Source organism: Corvus moneduloides, chromosome 19 (genome assembly GCF_009650955.1).
Source record: "Corvus moneduloides isolate bCorMon1 chromosome 19, bCorMon1.pri, whole genome shotgun sequence".
Taxonomy (NCBI): domain Eukaryota; kingdom Metazoa; phylum Chordata; class Aves; order Passeriformes; family Corvidae; genus Corvus; species Corvus moneduloides.
The window spans coordinates 564145-580801 of record NC_045494.1 but is presented as its reverse complement, the minus strand read 5'-3'; the positions used below and the strand labels follow the sequence as shown (position 1 = coordinate 580801).

At 63.9% G+C, this 16657-nt stretch overlaps 1 protein-coding gene across 6 annotated transcripts; it reads left to right on the top strand.

Annotated features, from left to right (window-relative positions):
* Positions 1 to 42: 42 nt before the first annotated feature.
* On the top strand, positions 43 to 16137 carry CYTH1 (cytohesin 1). Of its 6 annotated transcripts, none has more exons than XM_032128948.1 (13): positions 43 to 77; positions 8625 to 8707; positions 9451 to 9515; positions 10197 to 10263; positions 10447 to 10565; positions 10875 to 10955; positions 11051 to 11163; positions 11234 to 11382; positions 11495 to 11607; positions 13998 to 14076; positions 14175 to 14246; positions 14579 to 14733; positions 14945 to 16137. In XM_032128948.1, exons 1-13 carry the CDS (start codon positions 50 to 52, stop codon positions 15021 to 15023), a joined length of 1203 nt encoding a protein of 400 aa, XP_031984839.1. In that variant the 5' UTR covers positions 43 to 49; the 3' UTR covers positions 15024 to 16137. The 6 variants fall into 6 exon arrangements, with proteins under 6 accessions (XP_031984839.1, XP_031984838.1, XP_031984837.1 ...); XM_032128947.1 differs by lacking the exon at positions 43 to 77 and adding an exon at positions 1974 to 3953 and having other exon boundaries at positions 10875 to 10952; positions 11048 to 11163; XM_032128946.1 differs by lacking the exon at positions 43 to 77 and adding an exon at positions 1977 to 3953.
* Positions 16138 to 16657: the final 520 nt, after the last annotated feature.

The following is a 16657-nucleotide window of genomic DNA, read 5'->3' as shown; positions in this document are numbered from 1 at the left end:
TGCGGCGCGCTCGTCACGCGGGCGGGGCTGGAGCGGCGGCGGCGGCGGGATGGAGGAGGAGGAGGGCGGCGGCTGCGGTCAGTGCGGGCCGGGGGCGGGCGGGGGGCTCTGGGACACCCACCTGGCCCGGGACGAGGCGCCGGGGTAGTCCGTGGTCCACGGTGGGCGGGGGCGATTCTCCCGGGCGGGCGCGTTCGGGCCGGGCCGCTCCCAGGTGCGGGACCGGGGGCGGTGGCTCCCGGACGGGCGGGGACTTGGCGGCGGCGGCGGGACCTGCGCCCGCAAGTGGCAGAGCGGCCGCGGCCTTCGCGGCATCGTGCGTGCGGCGGCGGAGGAAGCGCCGGAGGAACTGGCCCCTGGTGCCTGCCGGCAGCGCGGGGGGCGGGCGAGCTGCGGGGCTGCCCTCCCCGGAGCGCCGGCACTGCCGTGCGAGCTCCGTGACTCGCTGCCCGCACACCTTCCGCTCGCACTTTGCTCAGGTGCTCCCACGGCACTGCCCAGTCCCGGCCCCGCAGAGCTCAGGACAGGTTCGCCTCGATGGCGCCTGCTGAATGTCACAACCCCCCGGGTTCGGGAGCCCCCGGCGTATGCCCTTGACCCGCTCCCAGGGCGGGCCGTGGTGGCTCAGGGGTTGCAAGATCTCCCCTCTCGTGCCCGTGCATTTTCATTTTCCTCCCGCTTCCCTCCGTCCTCCGTGCCCGCAGAGCGTTCCCTCCCGGTGATGAAGACCGGGACTGTGCAGGGAGACCCTGCCTGTGCCTGCTCTGTCCCAGGCCGGTGGTTTTGCCTTGAGCGGGGTCTTTGCTGAGGGGAGACTGGAATCTGGGTGAGATCTGAGGCTACGGCCCCAGTGCTGGAGCCGTGCTGGTGACCATTCTTCCTGGGAGCAGCTGGTGCCAGCGAAGTGCCACTGCCGGCAGTGCTGGTTCACGGGTCGGTTTCCTGCCCAGCTGTGCGACGCAGCCGATGAGGAGCTGCTGTTCCACCCCAGAAATGACTGTGCTTGGCTGCGAGGACTTCAGTGTGTAAGATAAGGAAGGTGCCAGCGGCTGCGGCCTGGCTCGGGTGTTGTCAGATACAACCCATTAGCAGGAGAGCGCTGTGAGCAGCCTCTCGTTGCTACTCAGAATCACCTGGAAGACATCCCGGGTCATCTGTCAGCATCAGAAATGACCCGCTCATCCCGCCGTGGGAGATGCAGGGAGTGGCACAGCCACCTCCAACCCCCGCCACTGTTCCTGTGCTGGGGGCAGCACAACCCATAGCTGCCCTGAAGCCCCTACGCTGAGTTGGTTTAGCAAAGGACATTCTGCCGAGGCTGTAGCATGGTGGGAGCCGACGGGGATTCTCTTTCTGGTGGGATTGTGCTGACGCCAGTGTCTGCCCCACGGCTCATGGCCTCTCTTCAGCCGTCTGCCTCAGCAGAGACCAAATCCCGGGGCAAGCAGCTGGCAGCACAGATGTGTGCTCCCCCTGCTCCTGCCAGGGTGTGGGCCTGCACTCCCACCCCCTTCCCAGCATCTCACCCTGGGGACAGCGGCAAGACTGAACCCATCCCAGACCGGAACTGACCGAGAGCAGTGGTGTGGGTCAAGCGCCTCTGGACCGTGGGGAGGAGGTATCTTGGCAGGGAACCGTCCTGGCTGCTCCTGCCTTGCCAAGCTGTAGCACCGGTGAGAGGATGTGGGGAGCACAGTCCTGTCCTGGCACCGTGTCCTGAGCTGGGCCCTGTCACGGCTCAGGCCTGGCCCCAGGGAGAGGGGGAGTGGGCAGTGCTGGTAATCCTGCTGCACCCAGGGGATTACCGCTGACTCTGGCCTGGGGATTAAGGGATTTCTCTAAGCAGGGTTGATGCAGCCTGTAGCAAAGCAGCTTGTGCCTGGGGGGGCCTCGCTGTCTGGGGCAGGATGGGTGTGTGATGGCAGGGTGGGCTGAGCAAGGTGTGGGGGATCCCCAGAGGAGGGTGGGCTGAGAGGAGGGTGGGCTGCCAGGTCGCAGCAGGCTGGCTCACCCGGGTAGTCCCTGCCCTCCTTGCCACCAGGCTGCAAAGTCCTGTTTTGCCAGCGGGTGCTGACAGCCCTTTGGGACAGGCTTAGCTGTTTCGGAGGCATCCTGGTACCATGGCATGCCCCTCTGTGCCAGGGAACACTGCTGGGGAAGCTGCTGCTGATGCCCCAGCCCCTTTCCTTGCACAGTGTGGGGTGAGCCTGGGCAAGTTGCTGGGCCCAGCTTGGGGAGCAACTCTTCCACAGAGCTCAGGAGTGGATTCCTGGGTCAAAGGCAGAGAGATAGTGCAAGGGGTAGCACCAGGCTTGGAGAGCAGAGCCAGGGGCTCAGGCAGAGGCAGTTGTCCAGTTCCTCTCCTGAGGTTTTGGGGCAGAGAACAATGAGCCCTGCTGCTGACACTTGCAATCGTGTCAGGGCTGTGGCTATGGTTTGTAAACGCCCCACCTCACCCGGACAGGGTGCAAGGACAGAGCCAGGCATCCGGGTCACTCTGTGTGGGAGATGCCACCTGGCCCTGCCTCATCCCAGTCAGAGCACCCCCGTGCCTGTGTCACACCGGGGGTTCTCCAGATGCCAGTCCAGGCCCAGACCAGTACAGCACGTGCCCAGCTCAGCCTCCCCTGTGCCCCCAGCTCCCTTCGCTGCCCTTTTGCCTCCCGGTGATGTAGCAACCACTGCTCTGGTCCCCCAGGAAAAGGGAAGTGGTGTTGAAAGCAGAAGGTCAGTCACAGCAGTGAGTGCCTGGCTGCCCTCGCAGCCCCATCAGCTGCCCTTCTCCACTGTCTCTCCTCCTCTCTGCAGTCACACTGCTCCCAGGATCAGGGACTGCTCCTGCCTGCCAGGGTGCCCTTCCCCACTGCCCACCCCATCTGGGCTTCTGCCTGCCCCGCTCAAGTTACTCCTGGCTCAGCGATCCCAGGGGTTGGGTGAGGAGAGCTGTCGAGCTGCTCCTGCCCTGACAGGCCCTGGGGTTTGTTACTCATGGCCATGCCCTGTGCTCAAGATCACTCCTGCTTTGAGGAAAGGAGCTGTCAGTCCGGTTCGGGTTTGCTCGGCGCCTGTGGGGTTGGAGGGTGGGAGGGTTGCGCATTTCCCCAGCTCCACAGCTGTCCCCCAGCCTGGGATCCCAGGACAAGACCCCTCGGTTCCTGCTGCAGGAGCCCCCCACACACCAGGGCCACAGCAGAGAGGGCAGTTTCTCTGGGGCATGACCAGGGCTTGCTGTCTGCTCGTGCTGGCTGGCTGAGCCTGTCAGGCTGGGTCAGGGTTGGGACCCGGGCCCTGCGCCCCAGGAGCGGGGGCCGTGGTGGCACCCCCACGCTCGCACCGCCGCGCTTCTCCGGGTGCACCTTCCCGCATGCAGCGCTCGTTGCTACGCGACCGCCAGCTCCTGATGCTTAATGCTCTAATACGGAGGGATAAAACCACTCTAAAAATACCCCGCTGCCGGCCCCCCGCGGGGGCAAGGGGACTGCCGGGGGGCAAGCAGCCTGGGCAGGGGGGCTGCTGGGGAGTTCCTAAACTCCTTGTCCTCTGAGTGGCTTTGAGCCGCCCGCTGGGGCTCCGGCAGTGGCACGGACTGGTGTGCCGGTGCGGCGAGGATTGGCTGGGGCTGGCGCGTGGGCTTCTGCGGCTGGAGCTCCCCTACCAGAGCCAGCTCCAGCCAGAACCGCGAGTGCTCCGGCTCCCCTGCTTGCACCCTGCCCCACAGTACTGAGGAGCTGCCCCAGATACTGGGTACCTGCTTAGTACTGGGGAGCCCACTGCTCAGCCACGTGCACCTGCCTGGCCTCTGTCTGCTCCTGCCTGACCTCTGCCTGTCCCTGCCTTGCCCTCCTGGAGCTGGTGGCATCCTGCGTGGGACCCCCGCAGCATGGGGACAGTCAGCGAGCTCTGCGCCTCCAGTTTCCAGGCATTCCTCTGCCCCTCGGTGGCTGCCAAGGCAGGTAGGCACTGCGTGCCCCCCTCCCCTCTGTGCCGCGGGGTTCCCATCCCCCAGTAGACATGGCGGTGCCCATGGCTCCGGCTCCATAAGGCTCCGGCTCCATATGGCTCCTGCTGACAGCAGCACAAAGTGTCCTCGCTGTCTCACCGCCTCCTTCCTCTGCCGGCCTTCCCAGGCTCAGGCCTCTACAAGCACTGAGCCCCTGCAGGATGGACGGGCACCGGGCCCCTTGCCTGGCATTGCCCTGTGCTGGAGCTGGTGCGGCGCTGGGACGGGGTTGTTCAGGAGCCAGTGATGGCGGCTGGGAGGTTGCAGGCAGTGCAGCATGGCCATGGCATGTCCTGCCCTCCCCCAGAGGATGTGTGAGCGCTCACAAGTGCCTGTGGCTACAGAGGGGAGGGTGGCACTCTCCAAAGGGAATTTTGTGTGGGAAAGCCCAGCTCCTGCTGTGTTGTGGGTGTGCTGAAGGTCAGCCCCCTGTGTGAGCTGCTGCTGTCTGCTGGTTCCTGCCCAGCAGGGGGGCTGCACAGTGGGGCAGGGGGTTGCGGGACCTCCTCAGCCAGCCCTGTGGCCGAGCAGCTGGGGCTCTGCTCCTCTCAAGGCCTGGCACCGTAAGCAGTGCCGAGAGCAGGTGAGATGCCTGCCTGGCTGCATTCCTTGCACCTGCACAGTGCCTGTGGATATGGTTGAGCCAGTGCTCACCCAGCCATGCCAGAGGCTGGGGGTCTGTGTGTGGGAATGGTGGAGCCTCGAGCCACTAGGAGCGAGGCAGCGGCTGTAGAGGGAGTTCCCTGATGGGCTCTGGGTCAGGGAAGCGGGGCTGATGGCGTGATGGGGAGGGCTGCACAAAAGCAGGAGAGTGTTCTGGGCACAGGGTTCAGCAGCCTAGGGGGGCCTGTCCTGGAGCTGCCTGTCCCGAAACCCTCCTCCTGATGCACCTCAGCTGTCGGTGGGGAAGGATGGGGCTGACGCAACCCAGGGTGCGCACGCGGCCATGGTGAAAACAGGATGTGGTATGAGGAGACAGGCAGGATGTTTCTGGGGGCCCCATGGGACCCCACCAAGGGCACCAGTGGGTAGCGGCACCCGCAAGCAGCATGCAGAGACCCTGGGCTCATCCCCGTGGTCTGCCTGACCCCAGGGCTGTTGCCCCTCTGGTGTGGTACAGCGTGGGCCGGCAGCAGGGCTGGCAGCTGCTGCTGCAGCTCAGGGGACCGAAGGACACCCCGAGGCTTCTGAAGCCCACTCTCCCTTACTCCGTAGCTGTCATTCTGGGTGCCGTGTCTCCATCTCGTGCTGCTGAGCAGGATTTAGCTGAGTCAAAGCAGCCGAGGCTGACACAGCCTCTCCAGGCGACTGATGGGGACAGGGACGTGCTGGGGTCGTTCCTGCTGCGCACACGGCCCCGCAGTGCCCGGACCCTCCACACGGGGGTCCTGCACGGAGCAATGGGGTCCCTACAGACACCCCGTAGTAAGGGGGTGAGACAGTGGGGAGCAACATCCCGTGGGGACTGGCATGGCTCCTAGCCCTTCTCCTGATCCCAGTTCTTGTCCCAGCCAGCTGTGGGAGATGCCATGGAGGGGAGCAGGCACCAGTGGTCCCCACAGCCAGCACAGGCCCTGGACCTGCAGTGGGGAGGTCTGGCAGAGATGGGGGGAGCTGCAGGGCTGGGGGTCTGCTGGCGTGTGGGGGCCCAGCTGCTGGAGGGGAAGGGTGGGGACCCCGGCACTGCGCAGTGAGCTCAAGATGTACCCGGTCGAGTGTCCTGGCAGGCCCCGAGGAAGGAAGGGCTGGGCCAGCCCAGGGCCTGCCTGGCTGGGACCCCAGCACATCGCGTCCACCGGCCCTGAGCCAAGGAGGGGGAGCAGGGCCCTGGAGCCCCATTTCCCACCCAGCCGGGAGCACAGGCGTTAAGGTGCTGGCGGCTCTGGCTCATGGCGGCAGGAACAGGGTGTTGCTGGTCCTGGCTCTCGGCGAGGCCGCGGTGACGCCCAAGAGGCCCCGGAACTCGTTGGTACTGCGGCCCTGAGTCACCGCGGAAGCACCGGGGGTGCAGGTGTCCGCACCCGGCACGGCAGCGCTGCTGCAGAGCCCCTGGCAGCTCGGGCACGGCCAGCGGGGCCGGGGGAAGACCCTGGCAGGATGGTGCTCAGGGCAGAGGGCAACGGTGAGCCGGGCCGGGGCGCGGAGGGCCGGGAAGGGGGGGCGGTGGCTCCGTGTCTGCCCCGTTTCCCTGCCGCCAGCCCTGCTGCGGGCCCCGGGCAGCGGTAGGACAGGGGACGGGGCAAGCAGGGCCCTGCGCCGCGGGGCCTTGCCTGGGCGAGGTGCGGAGGGGGCATGTACCGCGACTGCTTCCGAGGCCCCAGTGAGCCCAGAGCCCGAGACAGACGGACGAATCCTGCTGGCGGCCCTTGCCGCCCGTGGGCAGGTTCCTGCAGGAGCTGTGGGAACCCCCAGCTTCCTGTGCAGGTGGGGAGGCGCTGGGATCAACCATGCTGGGATCCCGCAGTGTGGTGGGTCGCTGTGTGACTTCTGTGCCAGGCTGAAGCCAGGGGAAGCGTCTGTTCCAGCCTCCCGCCCCCGGCACTGCTCTGCCTGCGGCCAGGCTCACTGGGGCTCTACAGGGCAGTTGCTGTGCAGAGCCAGCGAAGGGTTAATGCCGCCTTCCTTCCCCAGAAAAGCTCCTGCGTCTGGGGTTTCTCTTCCTCTGGCTGCTGCTGACATGGCTGGGCTGCTTGTCACGAGTGCTCAGCCTCCACCGGGGAGGGACCTTCCGGGGCTCTGGAACAGCCCCGCTGCCGTCCCTGCTGCCCTGCAGCGTCTCGTCCTGCACCACGCCTATCCCGGGGCCACCGGGACCCCCGCTGGAACCCCTACCCACTCCCAGGTGGGCAGGAAGAGGCAGAGCTGAGGCCAGCTCCAGCCCTAGCACGAATTTGACTTTCCCTGCGGCCAGGTGGGGGGGTCCGGCAGCTGGACAAGAGGGTCCTGCAGCTAGGCAGGAGGGTCCTTTGGCGCATGCAGCAGCCCAGGGATTTGGGGGGTTTCTGTGTCTTATGGGGGTGTGACGCAGCTCATCCCTCCTGCAGCAAGCATGGGCTTGCTGGGAGCCTTGGGGCCTGGCAGTGTGGGGCTGGTGCCAGTGGGAATGGCACTGGGGCATGCGGAAGGGGCTGGGATGCATCAGCACAGCTCTGGTACTGTAAGTAACTTTTAACCTGGTGCCACGAGCGGACTTGTCTGGTTCAGGCTTCCTGACATGGGAGACCGAAAGTATTGGGAAGTGTTGGTGTCGTGTCTGTGGGACAGTGTCGCAAGCCGAGGCGCCTCAGCCTTGGCAACAAGGAGTTGTGAAGGAGGAAGCTTGTCAGACCCCAGAGCAGAGCCGGGGAAGTGCTGAGCTCAGAGATTCAGGGTGCAGGGTCGCTGTCACCCAGGGAGCTCCCACTAAGGCAGCAGCACTGTGGGGAGAATCGATGCACAGCTGAGGACGGTGCTGGTCCAAAGGCACGTGGTGTCTGGGCAGTGGCATGGGGCAGTGACTGCGCTGGGAACACTCTGGTGAGTCTGGGCTGGTGGCAGCGGTGGCTGGGAGCCTGTGTGTACATGGTGGCACATGGGACCTCAGTGGGTCAAAGGGTAATGCTTGGGGCAGGGGAGGATGGTGACAGCCCTACAGACAACCTGTTCCCACCACCCCAGGGCGGGTGGTGGGGGTGACACAAGAGCTGAGCTGGCAGATCCTGCTGCCACCTCCCTTGGGGACAGCGCTCTAGAGGGATGGTGCTTTGGTGTCCTTGCGGGCGACCTTGGTACAACGCACAGAACCCACTGGCAGAGGTGGGAGACATGGGCATAGTAGGAGGGCTCAGAGCACTCTTGAAAGGGGCAGGTGACCTTGGGGACTGGAGGGAACAGGAATGGGATACCTTGTCACCGTGAAGCAAGGAGGTCACGTGCCAAGGAGCACTAGGAATGTTCCTGGAGCAAGGGGACCATGTGGCGGCCCTGGGCTCGAGCCTCAGAGATGGTGTTGGAGAGGGGGTGTCTGGCTCCCCAGGGTGACAGCAAGGTGTAGATGTCACGGTGTGCAGGTGAGATCTGTCTGGAGGATGCACCAGCTCCAGGCTCTGCCCCAGAATAGTGAATCTGCTGTAGAGGGAGCTGCAAGGATGGCCAGGAACTGGTTTATGTTTGGGGCTGACCTGGTGCAGCAGAACAACCTGCAGGGCTGCAGGTCGATGTGGAGCCTGTGCTGCAAGGCACAGCAGAGCTGCCCAGCCATGGCACGGACCAGAATGGGCACCCACTGAAGCCCGGTTGGGGTAGAGCAGAGTGAAATGGCACCTGGGGGAGCAGCAGGGCCAGGGCTGGCAGAAGCAGTGCTGGAAGTGATCCGGGGCCGTGTTGGTTCTCACTCTGCAGCTGCCATAGTTTGAATGAGCAGATGCCCTGGCCCTCAAATTCCTTTCATGCCATTGGTGCCACTTGGCCTCTGTGTGGGGCTTGCAATGCTGCTTGCCAGCCCAGCTCCTCCTGCTACCTGGCACCTCCACGTTCTGCCTCCACCCAGCCCACATCTGCTGGCTGGGAGCTGGCTCATCACCAGGAGCCTGGTGGGCCTGATTCCCAGGACCACACATGCTGACCTGATCGTGTCTCTGCTCAGTGCCCAGTGACCTGACCCCAGAGGAGTGCCAGGAGCTGGAGAACATCCGCCGCCGAAAGCAGGAGCTGCTGGCTGACATACAGGTGTGATGCCAAGGGGCCCACACAATCCCCCTGTCCCAGAGACAGCAGTCTGGGTGGCAGGGGACAGTGTCCCTGCCCGCGTCACTAGCAGGGTCCCTGGAGCCCCATCCAGGATCCCTCGTGTTGCTGCCCCACAGCTCTGCCTCCGAGGGGCTCTGGGGACAGGGAGAGGGTCCCAGCTGGGGTGTGATCCCAAGTGGCAGCCAGCCATCCTTGCCCTGCCAAAGCAGCCATGTCTTTTCCTGTGCCCTGCAGAGCTCCAGGCTGTGCAGTTGTGCCATTCCCTGGGGCACCAGTGTCTGTGCCAGCCCTTGGCTGGCACGGGCAGTGACCATGTCTCTGGGCCAGGCCACTGCCCTGGCAAGTGCCTGTGAGGTCAGGGCTCATCTGGGACACTGTCAGTCGTGTCCCTGATTAAGGCAGCAGAGGCTAATTACTGCCATATGCTGGGCATGATCTGAAGGGATTAGGGGTAATTTTGTTAACCTCCGAATCTCTTCCTTCCTGCATGCTGGGAACACGGCAATGCTGCAGGGATTAGCCGCAGGGAGCAGCCAGCCCCACCACCAGTGCCCTCCGAGCGGGTTCAGCCCCTGGGCAGCGCTTGGGGGTGGGGGGAAGAAGGGAGGGAAGGAAGGAGGGGCTGCAGGGCCTCTTGGGGGAATGGGGTTGTCTCCAGGGCTGGGGGCTGGGGGGTTTGTGGGGGAGGCACCTCCTTGTCTCAGTGCCCCCTCTCCCCACAGCGCCTGAAGGATGAGATAGCAGAAGTGACGAATGAGATTGAGAACCTGGGCTCCACGGAGGAGAGGTGAGTCCCCAGTGCCATGCAGCCCCCTCGGGCTCGCCTACGCTGTGCAGGAGCCAAGGGCAGCTGAGCCCTGGCCCACGAGTACTGGTGTGAGCAGCTTTCCCAGGCTCTCTGAGCTCCTGGGAGCGGGATCCCAGGCTGATCTGCTGCTCCCAGGTCTATTTTTCCAAGCCCCAGCCCCTCTGTCTGGCCACGGCCACTGGCGGGTTTTGTTATTCTGAGCTGGTGCAGTCAGTGCCAGCCAGGATTAGGGGAGTCCCGGCAGCCGGTGGGAGCGGACTCCCAGCACCATTCCCAGTTACCCACTGGGGCATGAAGACTGTCCCCTTCTGCCAGCCCCACCGCTCTTCCCAGAGCCCTGCCACAGCCAGCCTGCCCAAGCCTCTCCGTGTCTGAGTGACCTGACAGATGCTGTGCCTGCACCCCCTCTGCTCAGGGTGACCCCCAAGGATGTGGTACGGCAGCCCCGCTCTGTTCTGGGGCCTGACAGGCCAAGGGCAGCCCCAGGCCATGGCGTGGGGCAGACACAGAGCAGTGTGTTGGCTTTGCCCTGCATGGGTCCAGCATGGGGGCCTGGCTCTCCTCGGTCCAGGCTGATCCTCCCCACAGTGCACTGCCCCAGGGGCTGGACAGAGGCAGTGGGGCCCTGCTGGATGCTCAGAGCTGCTTCATGCCTTGCAGGAAAAACATGCAGAGGAACAAGCAGGTGGCCATGGGCAGGAAGAAGTTCAACATGGATCCCAAGAAGGTAGTGTGGGATGGGGAGCAGGGCTGGTTACCAGCCTTTGGGGGTGTGCAGGGCTCTGCCACCTCCCAGTCTAGGTTCCCGGTGCTGGGGCAGAGCCAGCAGCCAGGGCAGGGACTGACAGTCAGGGGGCAGGCTGGCGGGGGCAGACACAGACCTCGAAACACCTCTCTTGCACCACTCCAGGGAATCCAGTTCCTGATCGAGAACGACCTGCTGAAGAACACATGCGAGGACATCGCTCAGTTCCTGTACAAGGGAGAGGGCCTCAACAAGACAGCCATTGGCGACTACCTGGGCGAGAGGTGCTCTGGGCTCAGGTTTCCTGGGGGTGTTCTGGGCTCCTGTCCTGCCACCTGAGAGATCTGACGCTGCAGCGCTGAGCTCACAGGGCAGCCGCGTGGGGGTACCTGGGGTGCCAGGGGGATTCAATTCACGGCTGGCACTTGCAAGTGGCTGATTTGTGCAGACCAGACCAGGGCTCAAGCAGGGGGTAGCTGCAGCTTTCCCCCATGAATGAGTAGACTCTGGAGTAGGGCAGGGACAGTGGAGCCACTCAGCAGTCACAGGATTGCTGATCATGCATCCCTCGTGCTCTGGCTTTGTTCCCACAGGGATGAGTTCAACATCCAAGTCCTGCATGCCTTCGTGGAGCTGCATGAATTCACTGACCTCAACCTTGTGCAGGCCCTGCGGTGAGTAAGGGCTGGGAGCTGAACGTGGTCCATTGGGGGTGGTGGGGGACCATGGAGCCCCCAAATCAGCGCCACGACTCGCTCTCTCTCCACAGGCAGTTCCTGTGGAGCTTCCGGCTGCCGGGGGAGGCGCAGAAGATTGACCGGATGATGGAGGCCTTTGCCCAGCGGTACTGCCAGTGCAACCCTGGTGTCTTCCAGTCCACAGGTGAGCACCCATCCCAGATGGTCTCCCTGGCATCCTGCCCCACAGTTGACTTTCCCCTCTGCCCCTGCAGACACCTGCTACGTGCTGTCCTTTGCCATCATCATGCTGAACACGAGCCTGCACAATCCCAACGTGAAGGACAAGCCCACGGCAGAGCGATTCATCGCCATGAACCGCGGCATCAATGATGGGGGGGACCTGCCTGAGGAGCTGCTCCAGGTGAGGGCCAGGGTGTGGAAGGGCCAGGGCCAGGGCTGCAAAGCTGGCCCAGAGCAGGGCCCACCGCAGGGCTCCAGGGCAGAGCACAGCTGATTCCGTATCACTGTACTAGAATCTGTACGAGAGCATCAAGAATGAGCCCTTCAAAATCCCTGAGGATGATGGCAACGACCTCACCCACACCTTCTTCAACCCCGACCGGGAGGGCTGGCTCCTGAAGCTCGGTGAGTGCCAGCAGCAAGGGAGGGCAGGCTGTCCCCAGGGCACGATGCCCCTGGGCTTCCCACACCTCTTCTGCTGGCCTGGCTCTTCAGAGCTTGACGAGGCTGCAGAGAGGCACAGCCTTAACAGGAAAGGCATCTGTACATCCAGCCCTCCATCTTCCCTTGGCTGGGCAGCGGGAGCGGACTCAGAGCTGATGAGGCCCTGCAGAGCGGCTGGGTGGGTGTCCTGGGGGATTCTGCCTCTAGGCTGGGCAAGCCCCTGGGGTGCAGAGCTGGTACCAGGGTCTGGTGTCAGAGCACAGAGACCTCGAGGCCCTTCAGGTCGCTGAGTCACAGCAGGGTGTGTCGGAGCAGGCCCCGGGAGTGAGCGGCGAGCTGCCCCAGGCTGCGTGTGTCCCCCCTCCATACCACAGACAGCCCCTGCCTCACCTTCTCACAGCATTATCACCTCCGCATCCCGGCTCCACATGCAGGCAGCATGCATGGCATCCCTGCTGCACCGCCCGGCTCCACAGCCGGAGCCCTCCACGCCCTGGCTCCTGTGGCTTCTCTTCTTGGCACCTCTGGGGAATCCTCTGCCTGGGTTTAGCAAGGGGGGATGGGTGTTGGCAGGATCAGGTCCAGTGGGGCATTTCCCCGGGGTTCTGGCTGGGGTCAGAACTCCTGGTACATGGCCATCCCCTTGGGAGGAGAGAGCAAGAGCTGCCTGCTCCCTTCCCTGGGCTGGGGGAACGCAGGACAGCCCCAGGCTCTCCTGTCCCTGACTGGAGGGGCCCTGTGCACCCAAGTTCAGGTTGGCACCACGAGTGGGGTGGCAGAGAGGCAGCAAAGTGGCCATGGACCCCATGGGGGGCAGGCACGGACCCTGCCGGTCAGCCATGGGGTGGATGGAACCAGGCCCTGTGCCCAGCAGCCAAGGAGCCCCATCCCACAGAGCCACAGTGAGCCAGGGCAGTCAAGCCCCCATGGCCCTGCCGCTGGCCCAACCCCTCACAGCTTCCCTGCTGCAGCCCAGCCCCACTGACCTGCAGGGCAAGGGGGGGCTTTGGGGTTCCTCTTTTTATTTTTTTCCCTTTTTTTTTTTAATTTTCTTTTCTCCCTCATTTATATGTTTCCATGATTTTGGCTCTTCCTTTCCTTGCCCCCAACTCCAGGAGGTACGTACCCCTCTTCCCTGCTCTGCTCACACTGCTGGGGCTTCGTTCCTTTGCGTTTTTAATTGCTGGTGATGAGTCTCATTGCTGCTGCTGCTGCTGCTAACCCCACACCGCCCAGGGACCTCGCCTGCTGCAGGACAGCCCCTCTCCACCTCCAGGCAGGGATGTGGGGTGCCGGCCCTGCCGATGCCGCACGCTCCCCAAGGCCTGCGGCCCCCTCTGCCACCCCGGTGGAGGACGGGGCCACAGTGGCACCTTGCCACCTGCCCGGCTGTGCATCACCATGTCCGCAGACAGCTCAGCCTGGCCAATGGGTCTTCGCCTCCGGTGCCACAAGGGATGGGGACAGGCTTGGAGTCTCCTCGAGAGGGGCCCCAGCCTGTGCACGGGTGGTTAGGGTGTGCCAAGTGCATGGAACTGGATGGGAGCAGGCAGGATCTGTCTGCGTGGTACCCTGTGCTGTGCTAAGGGCTCACAGCAGTCCCCAGGAGTGCACCAGCACTGCTCCAATGCCTGCACCCCGAGGTGTCTGGGAGCAGTGGTGCTGGCCCTCAGAACTGCTGTGGGGCAGGGACAGGGGTGGGCTGCCAGCTGGCCCAGGGGAGCAGGGGCCACAGGGCCTTCCTGGCAGGGGAAGGAGAGGAGCTGGACCCCGAGTGTACACCGTGGCTCCTTGTATCCATGCTGGATCCAGCCTGCAAGGGTGGGTGCTCATCCCGCATTCAGCACTGCTGCAATGGCTGCGGTGGAGGGGAGCTGGGCCCAGGGGTGAGCGGGGCGTATGCCCAGGGACCAGCTTCTCCCACTGTGGTGGCAGCTGTGGAGCTCGGCCATGGCCTTGGGTCCTGCCTTGCCTGGGCTCCAGGACGAGGGGGACCATGGTCAGTGTGGACAGAAAGTCTCTGTGTCCTCCCAGGGAGGTGCCTGGCCACAGTTTCCTCTAGCTGTGCTGAATCTGTGTTTGGGTGGGAACAGCCACAGCACTCCCAGCCTGGCACTCCCGCCCTCACCTCCATCCTCATCCGTCCGCTTCCTGCTCTGGCTCTGGCTCGGTGCGGTGTGTGCTGCCTGCTGCTGCTGCCCGCCGCTGCCTGGCTCTGCTTGGCTCTGTGTGTCTGCCCGGGCCCTGTGCTGCTGCTGGAGCCTGTGTGTCCATGCGGCTCCCGCGCTGCCGAGCTGCCGTGTGCCCGGCTGTGCTCTGCAGGGCTGTGCCCGACTGTCCCTCTCTGCTCCCAGGAGGCAGGGTGAAGACGTGGAAGCGGCGCTGGTTCATCCTGACCGACAACTGCCTTTACTACTTCGAGTACACAACGGTGAGTGGGCTCCGTGCAGGGTGAGCTGAGCTGGGGCAGGGAGGGGGCTGGACTGGGGGTGTCCACCCCACTGCTAAACTTCTGCTTGGCCGCTCCAGGATAAGGAGCCCCGTGGTATCATCCCCCTGGAGAACCTGAGCATCCGTGAGGTGGAGGACTCAAAGAAGCCCGTGAGTGCTGTGGCAGTGTCCTCTGGGGTTTGGGGGCAGCTTTGGCTTGGGCAGAAGAAGCTGGGAGGTGTTTCACGACCCTGAAATGTCCTGAGGAGAGACAGGGGGCCCCAGAGTGGTCACTGCCTTCACCATCACAGTGGCTGGGTGCAGATCTGGGGCTGGTCACCGCAGGGGCACATGGGGGCCAGGGGGTGACCATCACAATGGGTCTGTCCCTCTCTGCCATGCCGGGGTGGCTGTGCCAGGGGTGCGTAGCTCTGCCTTTTCCCTCCCAGTCTGGGGTCCCCTTTGGAAGTGGGGGCTGTCTCTGAGTGGTCTCTCCTTCCCAGAACTGCTTTGAGCTCTACATCCCTGACAACAAGGACCAGGTGATCAAGGCCTGCAAGACGGAGGCAGATGGGCGTGTGGTGGAGGGGAACCACACCGTGTATCGCATCTCTGCCCCCACGCCTGAGGAGAAGGAGGAGTGGATCAAGTGCATCAAGTGAGTGCTTGGAGGAGCATGAGGGGGCAGGGGCACAGCAGGGACCTACCTGCTGCCCTCGAAGGGGACAGTGCTTCCCAGGGCATCCTGCAAGGATGGGGGAAGAAAACTTTCCCAGGGATATAAAGGGACCTGCCCAAGGCCAGGCCTGGCAGGTCACACCCATCACTGCAGCAGTTTGGCCTGACCCCAGCCCTTGTTCCACTGCCAGGGCAGCCATCAGCCGGGACCCCTTCTACGAGATGCTGGCTGCCAGGAAGAAGAAGGTCTCCTCCACCAAGAGGCACTAGCAGCCAGACTGGCCCTGCAAGGCCAGTGTGCCCCTGTAGCGGACCAAGTGTCCCCCCATCATGGGGGCTTGTGGGGCAGGGGCCACGCTGCAGGCTGGCCCTCGAGGCCCAGGGCCCAGCTTCAGCTTCGCCATTTCTTTACTGTGGGGGAGGGAAGGGGCACGGGCATCTCAGTGTTTCTGGCCCCCCATCACTGCCGCATTGCTGGACAGCATCTTCACAGGCTCAAGCTGGAACACAGCACCCCTGTGCCCCCTGGGAGCCCTGGCCTCAGCACTATGGGCACCCTCCCTGCCTCTGACCCCCAGGAAGCCTGCGGCCACATGGCACTGGGTCCCCCCAGCACCCATGTTCAGACGCTCTTGGGATGTCCTGTCAGGAGGGGGAGCAGCTCTTGGTGAGCAGCTGGCGGTTTTGGGGTGCCACAGGTGCTGGGGTGCAGAGTGCCAGCCCCAGGGATGCCCTGCAGAGATACGGCTCCCAGCCCTCGTTGTAGCGGGCCTGGGTCTGTCCCACGCTGCTGCCTTGGACCCTCCCAGCCGCCCCCTGCACTGGAATGGTCCCCACAGACACAGGAGGCACGAAGGGTAGGGACTGTCACCGCTGTGTTGAGCAGTGGTGCCACACAGGGCAGAGATGTAACCTCACCCAGCCGTGGGGGTTGTGGCTTGGATGTGGGGGCACTGGGTGGCATTGCCCCAGCACATCCTTGTGTTGCAGCCCTCGTGCCAGGGTAGCATGGTGCCAGGATGGGGCATGCCCAGAGCTGGAGCCTGCCCTTGGCATGGCTGCTGGTGGGGATCTGGCTGGGTGGGGGCTGTGGCCCCCACCTCTCTGCCTCACAATCGCCTGTGTCTTGTCCTGTCCCCATCGCCACGCACGGTCTGGAGGCGTCTGGATCAGTATTAGTCTATTTATCAGAGGTGTAAATACTCCTGTATAGTTTTCTCCTTGTAGATTATTTTGTATGTGGGTGGTTCAGTGCAGAGGCCTCACAGGAGTGGGGCGGGGGGGCAAGATTTTTTATTCTAACCTTTTTTTTTTTTTTTTTTTAATTTGCCATGGCCTTGTAAACTAGTGCTGAAGATCAGCAGCAAATAAACACTTCCACCGCGCTTCGCGTGGCCTCCTGTGCTCTGTGCAGCTTGGGGCGGGCACGAGTCCCCTTCCACCGTCAGCCCCTGCCCTGTGCCCAGCCTTGGACTGGGCTCATGCTCCTCCCAGTCCGAGGTCTCAGTGTGCTGGGGGTGTTTGTGAGCCTTGTGCCTTCGCCAGCTGTCCCTGGCCATCAGGACAGTGCCTGGGGTACCTCACTGCAGAACACAGGGTGGCTGTTCCAGGATGGGACAACTCTTGGTCCTGCATCCTGCTGAGGGCACCAAGCTTGGCTGGGCAGGGGTGTGGTTGCCCACCACAGTGGCATTCACTGCACCATGGAGGACCTGGGACGATGGGGGTGGTGGGGTACCCTCGGGTACCTTGTTCTGCAGCGGGGCTGAGGGATTCATACCCAGCTGGTAGCAGGTTGAATGGGATCAAAGCCAAGTTGGGGCTGAGGGCAAGCTGGGAGTGCTAAGCCTGTGCCAGCTGTGTTGCTGCCTTCAGGGCTGGAGGGGGGGTTGTCCAGTCATGCA

Bases quoted from the DNA above. Each gene is read 5' to 3' on its own strand.
- CYTH1 (XM_032128947.1), top strand. From the start codon at position 3,881: ATGGGGACAGTCAGCGAGCTCTGCGCCTCCAGTTTCCAGGCATTCCTC. The intron at 9,516-10,196 runs GTGAGTCCCCAG...CATGCCTTGCAG, and splicing joins CTGGGCTCCACGGAGGAGAG to GAAAAACATGCAGAGGAACA. The intron at 11,608-13,997 runs TGAGTGCCAGCA...CTCTCTGCTCCC, and splicing joins GGCTGGCTCCTGAAGCTCGG to AGGAGGCAGGGTGAAGACGT.